Source organism: Gadus chalcogrammus, chromosome 15 (genome assembly GCF_026213295.1).
Source record: "Gadus chalcogrammus isolate NIFS_2021 chromosome 15, NIFS_Gcha_1.0, whole genome shotgun sequence".
Taxonomy (NCBI): Eukaryota; Metazoa; Chordata; class Actinopteri; order Gadiformes; family Gadidae; genus Gadus; species Gadus chalcogrammus.
In genome coordinates this window covers 4,337,007-4,353,469 of record NC_079426.1, presented here as the reverse complement: position 1 = coordinate 4,353,469, position 16,463 = coordinate 4,337,007, and the positions used below count along the sequence as shown (strand labels likewise).

The 16,463-nt window shown below is 47.6% G+C and overlaps 1 protein-coding gene across 1 annotated transcript; it reads right to left on the bottom strand.

Annotated features, from left to right (window-relative positions):
- Window positions 1-410: 410 nt before the first annotated feature.
- Window positions 411-16,359, bottom strand: LOC130405176 (fibulin-7). The gene is made up of 8 exons (XM_056610198.1): window positions 15,632-16,359; window positions 12,997-13,159; window positions 10,724-10,900; window positions 7,693-7,818; window positions 7,256-7,393; window positions 6,777-6,914; window positions 4,483-4,621; window positions 411-2,670 (listed from the first exon to the last, which is right to left on the bottom strand). The coding sequence occupies exons 1-8, from the start codon at window positions 15,710-15,712 to the stop codon at window positions 2,298-2,300; spliced, it is 1,335 nt and encodes a 444-aa protein (XP_056466173.1). The 5' UTR covers window positions 15,713-16,359; the 3' UTR covers window positions 411-2,297.
- Between the last annotated feature and the right edge of the window lie 104 nt (window positions 16,360-16,463).

Genomic DNA, 16,463 nt, shown 5'->3' with positions numbered 1-16,463 from the left:
GCTTTTATCCAAAGCGACTTGCAATAAGTACATTTGTAAGTCAAATGTTCTTCTGATACAGGTCTTGGAATTGGCATTCATTTAGATTTTTGATTACCAATAACCTATGTAACATAATATATAATATAGTAGCAGAATCAGATGATCCTTATCAACATTATTTTACCGATCACCCCAGCCTACAGGTGTGCCTCAATACCAAATGCTACTTTTATTTATTGGTTGATTCTCCACTTTGGGGTCGCGACCCCATGCCGGGTTTGGTTCCCAGGACAAAGGTCCCAGAACAGGTTTGAAAAAACTACCCCCCCAGTAGGACCTCTGAGGGGAAAGGTTTTTATAGTATACAGCCCATATTGGAGAATCAATTTTATTTTGAACATTGATGAAATGCAGTGGAATATTATTTCCATTTATTAGAATGTCAGTGAACACTTCCTAAAGGAAAGAGAAGTGTTGGCTGACAAATATATTGAATATATTATAAAAGCAAAGGTAGCACTCTCTTCCTTTTGACTCAAACCGAACTGCTACGGGCAAGCTGCCAGACAGACAGACGTTCAGGACAGAAAGACAAAGGGTCAGGACAGACCGAGAAGGGCGCAAGAAGAATTTCTGAGGAAGTAAGTTGTTTGTATTTGCAGGTCAGATGTCGGTTAAGCTTGCTGATTTGGCAGACCTGTCAGAGATTGTTTTGTTCATTTGAACTGAATGTCTCCATAAATAAATGTTCCGCTGGATTGCAATAACGGGGACAACAGGGTGGGGACAATTAACCCGACACAGTGGTGCAAACTAAAGTGGACATGTCCTTAGCTTCCCTACCATAAACTCTACCTATGACTTGTATGTGGCGTTGTCCAAGTTATTATCATCTCCTGCTGGACTCAGATCTCTTGGGACCAACTGTGCAACAAACATCTTTAGCACAGACACTTTACACACATTGTGTTGTGTATGAAGATAGGAGGGGATGAGGAGGATGAAGATAGAAGAGGAAGGGAAAGATGACTAGGCCACATGTGGGGAACATTAACATATTCTCTTTCTCCCAAAAATACATTAGCGAAGCAAAAAAACAGACAAATGTGCTTTTCATATTATGATGGGTATTATCATCTGCATAAAAAAACACAGTGAGGTTTTCCTTTCATTTCTCAAACCGTCAATGAGTGTGGCTTTGACTGGGGAATGTTTAATTCAGGACCAACATTCCTGTCTTCATACATTGGGAAAGCCATGCTTCCCATAAAGCCAAGCAGTGTTTATTTAGAATCTGTGATTGGCTAGGCAAGGCTGCGATAGCCATCCCAACGCTGGTTATTCTTAAAAAGGCATATGTAATGGATTTAGAAGGAAAGTCGCAGCAAATCTTGGGAGTAATTTAGAAACATACTGTTGAACATCAAGTCAGGCAGTTTTAATAAACAAGGACTGAAGCCTCTGGCCAGCTTTATTTTTAGTTCAGGAGAAATTGTTATAGGGAGTCATTAAAATACCAGCTATATTCTGTTGTGCTCGGTCAAATCAAGGTTAGATAACGGTGTGATCACACAAAGTCTTGATAACTTACGGTATATAAAAACATAGCAAAACATGACCGTGTACATAAGTGCTCCAATGTTCCAGACTGGTAACACAAATGACTTCTTTGAGAAAGCCAACCGGTAAAAAAAAAGAACAAATATGAATGACATACAGTGAGAAAGAAGATACAACCGATGCATATATTTAAATTGACAAAACCAGCAATAATATTTCCAATAAATAATAATTACTACGGTTATAATGTCGAATAGGGATTTGTGACAGTTTGGCGTAGAAACTAGGGTAGTGCATTAAATGGGGCGAATGCTAAACTACGCAAAAATAACCTAAGATGGGCCCAAAACAAACACAAAAACGAGAATCTTCAACAACAAAAAATACATAATCAACCTTCTCCCTCTGAACCACTCAATCCACCTCTCTCACATTAATCCACAAAATAAATCCGCTACGGCACAGCGCTCTCTCTTTCAGTACCGGACACCCTTCCCCCAAGCCCCCCAAGCAATAACGCGTGACACTCGAACAAAACAGCTTAGGTAACTGATAACTGAAGCAACGTCACGGCCAACTACCCGATCAGCCTCCACAGACCGCCGGTTCCATACTCTTTCTTTTACTTCTATAATATATTTATCAAACTTTTGTTTTTGTTGTTTTCGTCCACCCCCATCCCCTCTCAAGTCCTCGCCCTCTCCCGGGGGGGGGGGGGGGGGGGGGGGGGGGGGCCCGCTGACCCACCCACCCGTTCAGAAGCTGTACGGGGACACCAGCACGTGCACCTTGGCCACGTGCTTGGCCTGGAAGGTGCGCTCGCTGTACTCGGACATGTCCACGTCCACGCTGAGGTCCAGCGGCCCGCGCAGCTGCTGCACCAGGAGCAGCTCGCCCGTCTGCCGGTCCGACCGCTGCATGACGAAGGTGCCGCGGGCGTTGCCCCCGACGATGCCGAAGCGCAGGCTGTCGGGGCCCGCGCGGCCGGGGGCGCTGGCGGTGGCCATGCGGAACAGCGTGGCGGGGGTCTTCAGGTTGGAGGGCAGGGACAGGTAGTGGAAGGACACCGTCTTGGGCGCCATGTGGCAGGGCCGGCTGGTCACGGGACAGGGGTTCCTCTCGCATTGGCTGTTGGGGGGGGGGAGGAAGGACGCAGAAGGTCAAGGTCAAGGTCAAGGTCAACTTTATTGTCCAGGTAGGAAATTCATTCATTACACGCTCCATTGTTATGCAGCCTGCTGTATATCATTAAAAAAACATTAATACAAAACATGAAAAGAAGAACAAGGACAAGACAGACAGAGCAGCAAGAACATAGAAAACATGACAATCATGTATGAGTAAATAAAATAGTACAATATTTCACTGATATATACAGTATGCTCATAGTTTAAAATGCCTATGAGTTTTTATGTCTTTTGTTGTACTGTATAATTGCTGTAGCCACAAAACACTTGCTGTACCTAGTGGTCCTAATTTTCTTTTGCAAGAGTCTGCCATTTGACCTGTTGCTTCTTAAAAATTTCTGATGAAGAGGGTGGATCATGATAACACAGTCAGAGGACGCATGGACGATGCGATGGAGGCGATCGGCTGGTTGGATTAACCAGGGCTCCCTCGTGTTGTTAGTCAGAGAGCAGCAGTGGGGAAACGGCCGGGGAACGGCAGGGATTCGTACAATAAGCGAAAGTGTATCTGGTTTGGATTTGCGGTTAAGAACTCTTTGCCCAAAGAATTGAATCATTTATATCGAGGATTGTCCACCGCAAAAAGTTGAAATAGAATTTTTGTTCAGTGGTCTCGCATCCATAAGTCTTCTTTACCAAACTGTCCCTGGTTAACCTCTCATCTATGAACCTCACACGCACACACAAACACACTTTCCACACACACACGGGAAACGTAGAACCTCCAAGAGCCTGGTGCGAAGAACCTCCAAAAGTTTGGAGGAGACAGGAGCGATCTGACATGACAGAACCTATGCACACACACTCAGAAGGACATGGACCTGCCACTCACAGCCCTGCTGCTAGCCTAGCCCTAAATGTGCATTGTTGACATCTGACAATTTGACAAAAAGGCGGAGGACATTTTCTTTTTTTTTGAAGGTCTTCCTATATGATTTGTCCAGACACTCCTCTGTGTACACTCCGACACTACAACCGACCCCTGGCCTGCCTAATATTTCATTTTACAATATTAATACTAATCTATTTTACACAAGTCCAGGCATTCTCCCAGTTAGACATTTTTCCCAACATATGTTGACCCACTCTGCTGGCGGTATGACTGCATCTGACCTCATAGACGCTTCACTGGGAATAGACAGGGCTGCGTTTCATGCCCTTAAATGAGGCAGCTTGTGAAGAACTGGCGACTCCAGGTGTAAAATGCCAAGCCAAGGGTGCTTGAGAGATTATGATGGCTCTGGCGACGTTGGCTATGACTTAAGGGTTGAGGAACATGTGTTGAATACATTAAGAGAAAGAAAAAGAGGTTTGCGTTCATCGTATGATGTCTCTTTGAGATGATGCAATGCTTTGCTGTTAGAGAGATTAATACTCAGATAGGCTGATGCTCGGGTTGGATTGTCAGCTAAGACGAAAGTCAAGACGATGTCGAGGAGCCTTGCTTGAACTTGTTATGTCTTTGAAGACGGAAAAAAGTAAAGAAAATTCTTTCAATGTGTTTGTAGTTTCGACGGCACTGAGTCATCTCAACTCACATAGAGAGTGTGTTCTTTGTAAAGCACAGTATGTGACTCCAATTCCTGCCGTTTCCCAGGTGCATGATTTAAGGACACAGCTATACATAGAAAATAAGTAAATTATCCCCCCCCCCCCCCCCCGCTCGCGAAAGAAAAACAAAACGGCAAACACACAAATTGCTTGGAGAGCCCATCATTCATAGAGCAGGGAGGGCCGAGCTGCAGGCACTCACAGGGGAGAGGTCTTGACGTAGCTGATGTTGCCATGGCCAGGGGGACACTCGGGGCTGACACACTGGAAGGCCCCCCCAGTGTTGATGCACGTGGTCCCTCGGCTGCAGTTGTGTTGCTGGCTCAGACACTCGTCCACATCTGGAGGAAAAACAGAAGGGAAAAAGCATGGATGAGGTAGCACAGGGAGGAGGAGAGGAGAGGAGGGGCGGAGGAGGGGGGGAGGAGGGGGGGAGGCGAGGGGGGAGGAGAGGAGGAGGAGGAGGAGGAGGGGGAGAGGAGGGGAGAGAAGAGGAGAGGGGTGAAGAAAGGGGAAGGATAGGAGGAGAGAAGACGAAAGCGGAGAAGAGAAGGAAGGAGAGGGGAGGAGAGGGGAGGAGAGGGGAGGAGAGGGGAGGAGAGGAGAGGAGAGGGGAGGAGAGGGGAGGAGAGGGGAGGAGAGGAAGAGGGGAGGAGAGGGAGGAGAGGGAGGAGGGAGAGGGGAGGGGAGGGGAGGAGAGGAGAGGGGAGGAGAGGAGTCAGGCCAACTTTCTTCAGTCGGCCTGACTCAATCCCTGCTTCCTGGTTACCACAGCATGGCGGCACTGGGCTATGACTGTTTATTTGGATTTTCAGTTGAACCCCCCACTACACACACACACACACAGACACATACAGACACAAACACACACACACACACACACACACACACACACAACCACACACACACACACACACACACACACACACACGGTTTGCGAGCGCACCTCATGTCCTCCAGATTGTTTTTCCTGGGAAGCGGTGAGCTCATTTGTTCCGCTGGCAAGCAGAAAGAGCTCAGGGGGTACATTATGATAGCCACGCCGGCCACTGGGGGCGGACAAACTCCTGCTGCACAGGAGCCTCAGGAACCCGCACTACCAAACCCTTCCCCTGCTCCTCGTGCACACCACGGGGATCCAAGGGCTTTGGCCCGACACCTGTTGTTCTCTGAGCTCATGAACCAGCGGGATCCTTCAGCCCATAGGCCTGTGAATGGGCCTTTGTCCCCATCCTGTCAGGGCTCCATGAGGCGACAAACCTGCTGATACTAGGGCTGGCTTACTGGGCAGACTCAGTAGGGGAGACGGGGGAGAGAGGGGAGAGAGGGGAGAGGGGGAGAGAGGGGAGAGAGGGAGAGAGGGGGGAGAGGGGAGAGAGGGGAGAGGGGGGAGAGGGGAGAGAGGGGAGAGAGGGGAGGGGGGGGAGAGAGGGGAGAGGGGGGAGAGGGGAGAGGGGGCGAGGGGAGAGGACGGGAGAGAGGGGAGAGGGGAGAGGGAGAGGGGAGAGGGGAGAGAGGGGGGGAGAGATGGGAGAAGAGGGGAAAGGGGATTGGCCTGAATTCACGTAAGTCTGATTGTTATTGAAGTGTGTCTCGAGACAAGCAATTTCACCGCCCCCTGTAGAGTCGGGAGGGCAGAGATTTACTCAGACCGGTTTTATATTATCGGGTCTGACTTGGTGGGGGGGGGGGGGGGGACTGTGTGGGGGGGGGGGGGGGGACTGAGACTGAAATCAGATATTACGATGACAAGAGCCAATGGGAAGAATCAAATGGCCTGTCCCTCATAATGGACGACCCAAATATGTGGTTGACAATCAGCCATCGAACCATGAATTTCTTCCTGGTGATTTGTCAATGGCTTGAACTGCTGCCTAAACTTTTGGTCGAATCCCTCAAGACGAACAGGCTTGAAGCGGTCCTTAAAACATTGGTTCCAGTATAAATGAAGGCATCGTTCATTAGAGGTGTTGACAAATCCAGCGGCTGTCATAAAAATTCCTCCCGGATCTCATTCCCGCCTACATGAGTGGACGTGTTCACGCGAGTTCTCAGAGACTACCAGAGAACCTGGTAGCAGAGTCTTAATGTGAGAAGACCCCCCACACGTCCTCAGTCGACCCGAGGGCAAGGTGGGACTTATCGTCAAGACCAGTCCTGTACCGTGTGTTGACAAAGTCGGCCCCCCGACTTTAAAAGTCACCCAATGGGTCCGGGGCGACTCACTTAAGGCTTAGTTATGGTTCCCCGTCGACGCAACGCAAGGGGATTTACGGACCAGTTTCGTCCTTGTGGACCCTTCTTGCAGCCAATGCCAGGGCCGACGTGCACATCCCGAAAATTGTAACCTTGCGTCGAGGCACAGCAGCAGCGAAGGGCTGCGATTGGTCCGCTCGCTAAAACCCCTACGCAGAACCAAAACAGGTTCAAGACTGCGTTGAAGCGTCTGCGTGGTCATTGCGTTGCGTCGACGCTGAACCGTAACTGAGCCTTTACCTTCGCAGCTCCGTCCGTCTAGGAGGAGCTTGTAGCCGGTGGGGCAGGCGCAGTGGTAGGACCCGGGGACGTTCACACACTCGTGGATGCACAGCTTCCCGCCCTGGTCCAGTCGGTACACCTCACACTCGTTCACGTCTGAGGAGAGGCAGGGGGAAGGCGATGAGATGAGCATGTATACAAACATATACACACACACACACGCATTCATGCACGCATACGCACGCACGCACACATACACACACACACACACATACGCACGCACACAAGCACAGACACACACACAGCCCACTTCAGAAAACCTATACATCGAAGTAAAACATGTTAAGAAATAATGTTAAAGAATATGCGTCATGCATGTTAATCTCTGCGGCAGGGATATGCATGGACACACAACCCTCTACGACGCAGGAACAATGCAGTCATAACCACAGCAGTGCAGCAGGGATACAGGAAAGGAGCCGATGTCCACGGCGCACCCTGGCAGATGGAGTTATCCGAGGTGCCGCTCATGTGGAAGCCTGCGTCGCAGCTGCAGTGCTGGGCCTGGTCCACCTTGGCGCAGCGCGGCCGTCGGCTGAAGGCCGGGTCGTTCATGACGCTCCACTCAGGCGGGGCTGAGGGGGGGGGGAGAGGGAACAAAGAAGGACTCCGATTAGACCGGGGAGAATTAGGGCCTGACATGTTGACAGGCACACCGCTGTGAGAGAAGACGGTGTTTCAAAGAACAACGACTTTATATACATTCAAGGACTCGAAGGGCAATGAAATCCTTATGAGATCCTAACGGTTATACGCTGTGCACAGAAAGAAGACAACCGTGCATGGGTGCACCAACCCTGGATTACAAATGCAGTTACCAGATCCAAAGTGAAAACCATGTCTCTGTTTATAACGAGATGGAGGGGGACTTCACCTGTCTGGGTGGGGTGCTGGCACTGAGACCCACTCCAGGTCACGGGGCAGGTGCACTTGTACTGCTTGACCCCCTCCACGCAGGTACCCCCGTTCTGGCAGGGGTTACTCCCACATTCGCTCAAATCTGGACAGAGACGAAGCAGACCTCTCATGAATGGGAAGACGATAAACTCAGGTAGAAGGTCGGGAAAACCCGGGCTGGACGAAGCAACAGTAGTGCACTGACATAAACGCTAGCGAATGCTATCAATTGCAGTGGTGTGTGGTGTGAATGCCGGATGACTTTCTGGTTGTTGCAACTGACACGCAGCAGGCTGTCTACAGTGTCTCCCTTGTAAGGGGAGATGGAGGGTGTGAATGAGATTACTGTTAGCCCCTTCGTGCCAGCCAGAGTTGGCAAACTTCAGGTGTGAGAACCGGTAATGAGCACGAGGGATGAGAGACCGGTCCTATCATGTTGTCTACAGTAGGCTACAGTGTCGTCTACCGCTTTTTTTTTTTTTTTATCTCTGGGTAGATTTATTTTGGTGGAATCCAGGAAGATACCTTGGTGATTGGCTGAAAACCACCCCTTCAAAACAAGATGAAACGATAATCCTTACAAGTCATTTTTATCACACATACCTCTCTCTTACACAAATCTCACAAAGTCAATCCTAGAGCTCATACGTTTTGAAGTTTTAAGGAAAATTTGTGTATCCCACCCACGGTGGATTGCAAATGCAGTTAATTGCCATTACCCCAAGATGTTTTTTAAGATTGACATGCTACAAATGATCGATCTCTCTCTATCATTATAAAAGTATGAAAGACTTGAATGTTCCATTTAATGAGAGATGAATACTTGGTCATTACAGAGAAGGATTGCCAGAGGTTTGGTTCAGATGGTTCGCCCACATTCCAGATTCAACACATCACATTAGGACCAATGCCCCATTCCACATGCGGTACTTTTCAGTAACCATTAATAACTGATACAACTTTGGACGATACAACATTTGACTAGTAGAGTAGTCGACTAACCCGAGAGTTAAGAGATCTCTTACTCCAATTTGCTCGGAGTGGGACATTTCTGGAAAATCACCTCGAGACGGCCTCCCCAGACTTTGTTTGCTTAAACATTAGGTAAAGCTTCTTGGAGCCTTGCAGAAGATCTAAAGTGTGACGACTGAAGGAACAAGCCACGGCCCCCAGTGTGGCAAAAGCTTAAGGTCTAAATCCACAGATATTAAATGACCCCTTGTTTGTTTGACTTCTCCGGCGGTTGACATAAGACCCTAACATGTATAGGGCCAATTCAAGCTCCTGGTTATTTTTAAACTAGGATGGAAATGTGTGTTATTTTCTTTCCGAACTCCTACCGTTAGTGCTTTTTCAAGTAAGACTAATACCATACGTTCGATAGGCCGACTGCGCTTCAAGCACAGAGATAACACTGTGCAGAAGGCGCTGTTTTGTTTGCTTTTTATACATTAACGTCAACAAACAAGAGTACGTGCATGTGCCTTTTGGTGGAATTTCTGCAGGAATGTCGGTAGTGACCCCCTCCCACCCCCACTAAAGCTTGCCATCAACAGCGTGCTTAGCATACTTGCATGCTCGCAGACCATGCAGCTCCCCTGGGTTGAATGAATGGGGGTGGGGGGAGTGGGTAGGGAGAACCCTGTCAAAGTCCCCCAGGTAACCCGACCAGCGTCTAGCTATCTTACAGTACCCGGGACAACTGATTCTGTTCATGGCGAGCCCCGGGAGAGACACAGGGAGAGCTCAGGCAGCGCCCCGAGCAGGAATGCGGTACAGGTGTTTTTCTGTGTTCCGAGACATTTAATGCCACCCTAACGAGGGTGTCATTCAGTATGGGCTCCGAGCCGCGGCCGTCCCCGAAGAATGGACCTTTTCTTCCGCTCCTCGCCTTGTTGCCTGGTTGTGCGCGGATCTCCCCGGGAGGGGGAACGCGGCCCACGGACTCGACCCTGCCTGGCATTAAGGGATTCCTGAGCCAAGGTCATCCTGAATGGGTGTGTGGGTACCATCTGGCCCTCGAGTGGAGCTTCATACAGCGGCAGCGGCAGACAAGGCATTCCATCCACCAACTGATGGTGAGGTGGCAATGGATACCGGCTGGCTGTCTGTGGGATGGACGCGTGGGAGTGTGTGTGTGTGTGTGTATGTGTGTTTGAGTGTGCTCTTTACATATATTCTTAATATATATTCAGTAAGAATATATTCTTACTGTAACATTATAAAAATCGACATGTATTTTTTTTGTATTTTTTGTTGTTATTAATGTTAATGTGTTTGCGTCCTCTATACTAGATGACCTATCAGACATGATCATCACTGGTGTGTGTGTGTGTGTGTGTGTGTGTGTGTGTGTGTGTGTGTGTGTGTGTGTGTGTGTGTGTGTGTGTGTGTGTGTGTGTATGTTCGCGTCTGTGTGTGTGTTAGCGTGTATGTGTGGGTTTGTCTGTGTGCGTGCGTCTGTGTGTGTTAGCATGTGTGTATGTTTGTGCGCGTCTGTGTGTGTGTTAGTGTGTGTGTGTGTGTGTGTACGTGTGTGCGCGTCTGTGTGTGCGTCTCTGTGTGTGTTAGCGTGTGTGTGTATGTGTGTGTGTGTGTGTGTGTGTGTGTGCGCGTCTGTGTGTGTGTGTGTGTGTGTGCGCCCATGCATGTGTGTGTGTATGTGTGTGTGTGTGTGTGTGTGCATGCGTTAGCATCTGTGTGTGTGTTAGTGTGTGTGTGTGTGTGTGTGGGTGTGGCGCGTCTGTGTGTGTGTGTGTGTGTGTGTGTGTGTGTGTGTGTGTGTGTGTGTGTGTGTGTGTGTGTGTGCATGCGTTAGCATCTGTGTGTGGGTTAGCGTGTGTGTGTGTGTGTGTAGCGCGTCTGTGTGTGTGTGTGTGTGTGTGTGTATGTGTAGCGCGTGTGTGTGTGTGTGTGTGGGTGTGGCGCGTCTGTGTGTGTGTGTGTGTGTGTGTGTGTGTGTGTGTGTGTGTGTGTGTGTGTGTGTGTGTGTGTGTGTGTGTGTGTACCTTTACAGAGGGTGCTGGTGCCACTCCAGCTGCCGTTGTCCTGGCACACGCGCGTCCCAGGGCCCACCAGGCGGTAACCATGGGAACAGGAGAAGTGGACCTCGTGGCCCACGACGAACTTGGAGCCGAACTTCTTGCCGTGGACCGGAGCCTCCAAGGTCGGGCACGTGGTGGGGGCTGGGCGAGAGACAGAGAGAGAAAGGGAGAGAGAGAGAGAGAGAGAGAGAGAGAGAGAGAGAGAGAGAGAGAGAGAGAGAGAGAGAGAGAGAGAGAGAGATGGTGAGGGAGAGGGAGAGGGAGAGAGAGACAGAGACAGAGACAGAGACAGAGACAGAGACAGAGACAGAGACAGAGAGAGAGAGAGAGAGAGAGAGAGAGAGAGAGAGAGAGAGAGAGAGAGAGAGAGAGAGAGACAGAGACAGAGAGAGAGAGAGAGAGAGAGAGAGAGAGAGAGAGAGAGAGAGACAGAGACAGAGAGAGAGACGGAGAGAGAGAGAGACGGAGAGAGAGAGAGACGGAGAGAGAGAGAGAGAGAGAGAGAGAGAGAGAGAGAGAGAGATAGGGATAGGGAGAGAGAAAGGCAACAGGAGCAGGGAGGTGAATCACATGTGTATTAAGTCTCCCAACATCCTCTGGTATTCCCGGCCCCAGGATATACACGTGTTGCTGGGAGTCTTACTACACATATAAGTCTATTAATATGTGTATCAAGCCTCCCAGCGTCCTGTGGTATTCCCGGCCCCGGGATATACGCCTGCTGCCGGGGTGATGGAGGGCCTTCATGGGAACCGACTGTCCGAAATGTCTCTCTCCCGAAAGCCAGCGCACAACAGGAGAGAACAATTTGTGATTAGGGTTGAAGCCCTATCAGATGGGAACCACAGCAGAAGCCCCAGTGGGAAAATATATGACATGCCTGAAACGACATGCACATTGCGTGCATATTTTTGAATCGACTTCGAAGTAGTGAAGATGTTATCTGGATGTTGATGTTGTTGCTCCCCTTTGCATGCACACTCATTACGGAGGATGTTAGGATTACATGCAAGGAAAACAAAGAAAACCCTGGCTGACGATGCAGCCTGTCCAGGTTGTTATGTAGAAGGGGAATGCTGTTGGTATTAACTGTGTTGACCAGTCTCTAGGAGACGATACAGGAACTAATTAAACCAATGTTTTAGTTTAGGTGGTTAATAGTTATAGCATGGGGACTTCACATGGTGGCTTTGAAACAACCAGATAGTTATACACTCTAGTTTTTCACTGAGGAGTGGTTTCAAGAGGAGCAAGACGCAGACTTGAATCAAGTAAGAAATAGTTGCTCGTGCGCCAAAGAGGGACGCATGAATTGGTCTCAAAAAGTTATATTAAGGAATGAGAAGAGCTGGTTGAAACGGTTCCACTCTTCCCTTTATCTTTTTTTATTTTATTGAGCCTTGGATCCAATGAAAACCAAAGTCAGATCCGGCTCCTATTCTCCTGCCAAGAGCCGTCCAGTCCACATAGCTACGGGGAAGGCTGGTCGGACACCAGAGAACGTCCCGTAGCCTTGGTTACAACTGCCAAACGACACAAAGCTGCTTCCTCCTAGGCCTGCTGTCAGTGCTCAGCTGTGTAAACCAGCGCGCTCCGTTGGGTGGCTCTGGGTTATCCCGTAATGGCAAAAGGAAGCCATTTTTTGTTCCGTGCATATTTTACGCCGGCGGTTGGATCCCAACCGACCTCGGCGAAAAACGGAGCATTCCCAAATTGACTATTGACTATTTGACTTGATGCAACAATGAAATTAATTATATCAAAGCTAAACCCTTCAATCTGTGTAGACATAGACAAACATCTAATTTAACAGATATTCAACAGTTAATAAATTAGATGGTAAATATATACTATGTATATTTTCCATTTGGCTGATGATTTTATCCAAAGGTGTCTTACAATACCATGAGCACATTCTTCCCCAGTGGAAATGAAAGCCCTAACCCTGTCAGTGTTAATGCCATGCTCAGCGAGCTCAGGTAAAGGTTATGGCTCTATGCATCGGGGGCCATTTAAGTTTGCATTCAATGGACTTCTTACCCACAACTTTTTATAAATATACGCTTTGTTTAAATATCTATGGTATACACGGTTAGAAACGTAGTGGAATTCTGCTCAAAGGATTGTATCATCATACTATTGGAAAAAAAAACATATTAAACCTTCCCATTGTTTCAAAAAGGTTCAGATGGAGACATTATTCTGCATATACAACCGGTCTGGACCGGACGGATCACCTGCAGACTGGTCCGCCTGGGGCAGCTTGGACACGGAGTTCTGCAGGGTCACCAGCTTGGACTTCATGATGCGCAGACCCTCCGTGAACCTCAACTCCTGGCCCTTCAGGAACTTCTCCATCTGACGGAGAACCCCCACGACCTGGTGCTTGTCCATACAGCTCTGTAGAAAAAAAAAAAAAGGAAATAGCGGGAAGACATGTCGAAAGGGATCTCCATCAAAGCGCTTTAATTGGAGGACTTTTCGGAGAAATTAACTTAAAACGAAAAAAGCGGAACATGACTTCAGAAAGGGGTTGGAGAGGGAGGCGCACCGCGAAATGTGGAACATGAAAGTAGCCAACAGAACATAAAGAGCAGCTGCACGGGCTGAGGTAGCCCGAATGGGAGCCAGCTTCTTAATTAGTGCGGTTGCAAAGCAAACACAAGGTTGTATCTCGTGTCCTATTTCCCTCTTTTCCTTCTTAATAATATTATCCCGCCTGATTTTTCTAGAGCTACCACCCAGTCATTGAGGTTTATATTTACCAGTTATGGATACCGAATCCATGGCAGAATGTAGGGCCCTAAACGACGCAATGTGCACGTACTGTAATTATTATTAGACATTCTGAGCCGTTTCTGAGTTATTAAGGGGAATGTGTGCATTGCCAACTCTGTAATTCCTCATTGTAATACATTGGAAACTTTGCCTATGAAACCCTGTTTAATTCTTCAATGGATAGGGACAGTTCAGGGGTCGGAGGTCACAGTATTTGGTGAACACCAAGAATCCCACAGTAAGTATTGGACAAAAAGTTTGTAAGACCAGCTCTCATGCCTCACAGTCATACGGTTGTGGGTTCAAGCATTACGGTGACCTTTCATATTCAATTATTACAAGTATATTATTAGACATGCTGCTGGGTGTCAAACACACTTGCCACTAGGCTATCAAGTCAGTTATAGGGTTTTGTAGTAATCTACTTCGAATATTTTGCAAAGGTAACATATACTTATTAGATTAATTGATCACTAATAAGAATAACTGACTTATAATCAAACTTAGTACCATTTTGCTGGGACTCAATCACAGTAGCCACTAAGCTAAGAAGTCGGTTAGGTTTGTTATTCTACTTTACTTATGTTGTATAGCTAGGGAGATGTACTTAGTGAGTTTATAGCGTAGGGGTTACCACATGGTCTTAGATAGAGCACATACCACTGATGTGAGTGCATGACGAGCTGGGCCAGATGCAACCACGTTATTTACATGTTATTTCATCCTCAACACCGCTTAACAAATGACTGTACCACATAATGTACACATTGAGGCAAGTTCACGTGGTGCTGCTTTGTCCTAAAATCACTCCCTCTCTCCCTTTCTTACTCTCTCTCTCTCTCTCTCTCTCTCTCTCTCTCTCTCTCTCTCTCTCTCTCTCTCTCTCTCCCTCTCTCTCTCTCTCCCTCTCTCTCTCTCTCTCTCTCTCTCTCTCTCTCTCTCTCTCTCTCCCCCTCTCTCTCTCTCTCTCTCTCTCTCTCTCTCTCTCTCTCTCTCCCTCTCTCTCTCTCTCCCTCTCTCTCTCTCTCTCTCTCTCTCTCTCTCTCTCTCTCTCTCTCTCTCTCTCTCTCTCTCTCTCTCTCTCTCTCTCGCTCTCTCTCTCTCTCTCTCTCCCTCTCTCGCTTTCAACTTCCACCTCCTACCTCATGCGGCAATTACTTTATAGCTCGACCACAATGGCAACACACAGCTGGACAAAAGCTGTGTGGCAGATGTCTGTTAGATCCTGGTCCAGATCACTGGTTATCTGTATATTTTGCATGGCAGTGTAAGGTACAGAGTGAAAAGGCTTGTTCAATAACAAATCCCTAGTCCCTGGTAGACCTGGGAGTCTTGGACTGAGGCTACGGTGAGTTACTTGAGTGGAAAAGCTCGATAAGCCATTCCAAAGTTCCCTCTGAGGAAAAGTCTCTAATCCTTTCCTGAAAAAGTGCATTAGGCACAGGCTAATTGGGAGAAACAACATGCCCCTACGTCTGTATACAATGGAATGGGAAGTAAAAACAAGAAATTATCTTGAAGGATATTTCTCCTTGGCTGCATACCCCTCGCAAATATACTAGTATGCCTACTGACAATGCAAACAGTACAGTAGGCTACTGGCAATATACCAGAGCAACAATATCGTAGTCAGCTGTAAATATAGGAAACATTTACCTGTCCTGGTCAGCACTGATAATATAGCAAACATATACATGGGCAGCAGTCCTTACATCACTGCATGTGTGGAAAACATTACTGCATATAATGTGACAACTAGGTAGACGCACGAGCGCACGCAGCCCCCCCCCACACACACACAAACATACACACACACGCACACGCACACGCACACGCACACGCACACACACACACACACACACACACACACACACACACACACACACACACACACACACAAACACACACACAGTATACAGTAGTAGTATAATAATAATATATACACCCCAGTTAATACAGTTGAGTTGACTATACGTTACTTTGCACTTCATAATAAACACTATAGGTCTCCGTGTTCTTTTTTCAAATCGACTTACAATTTATTAAATAATAACGAATGCAGCATTATACACTTATAATGTAAAGTCTACTGACCTGAACGGCACCATGGCAGTTGTAGACTGCGGCCAGACAGAGAATAAGCATACAATTGAAACGGAAAATCGACAGTACCATCTCCAATGTTATGCAGTCACAACAATATGATAAGAAACTGCTTAGAAATTATTCCAAGATTTGAACGTCGTCAGGTATAAAAAAAATAATCCCAATCAATTTCGATCAAGCCAGTCGATGCATGTTGCCAGGTCGAAGTTATAGGTGCGCTGAAAGTCTGCAGCCCAACTTGAGAAGATGCTCATCAGGTGCTCTGGGTGCAGAGATGCAGTTCAGTGTCTGAGCTCCAGAGCTCCAGATCTCCTCGCCACCTAGGCTTCCTGCTTAATCCCTCCCACTGAGCGACTCTTCAACCATTAAGCCGCGTCTCAGAGTAAAAGTTAAATCTTGTCCATTATGAGGGCACGATTATAAGCAATGATTAGCCGAAAGCTACTGAGAGTATGGTCGCATTAGGAACTCTTAAATATATTAATATAGATTATGGATTGTATGGCGTAAAACTCACCAATATTGTATGGACCGCTTGGGTCATCCTCTTCGTGTATGCATGCCTCTGATTTCACAAAAACCAACGTTTGTCACGCCTGACCATCTTATCTATGACATTTACAAAGTTTTCTACAGTTATCGAACTCTTCACAGACTTATTGACAGAAAGTTGCTATAACACGAAAGACGTTAATTTTGTCAACCCAGCCCATAGTTTGTCAATCGCACTGTTGTTCATAGTCTTGCAGCAAAACATGAAGTGGATTTTACCTGATCGCATAAGGATCCTTAATTGAGTGGAGCGTGTAGGCCTAGTGGT

Bases quoted from the DNA above. Each gene is read 5' to 3' on its own strand.
- LOC130405176 (XM_056610198.1), bottom strand. From the start codon at position 15,712: ATGGTACTGTCGATTTTCCGTTTCAATTGTATGCTTATTCTCTGTCTG. The intron at 13,160-15,631 runs GTCAGTAGACTT...TTTTTTCTACAG, and splicing joins ACTGCCATGGTGCCGTTCAG to AGCTGTATGGACAAGCACCA. The intron at 4,622-6,776 runs GTAAAGGCTCAG...TTTTTCCTCCAG, and splicing joins AGACGGACGGAGCTGCGAAG to ATGTGGACGAGTGTCTGAGC.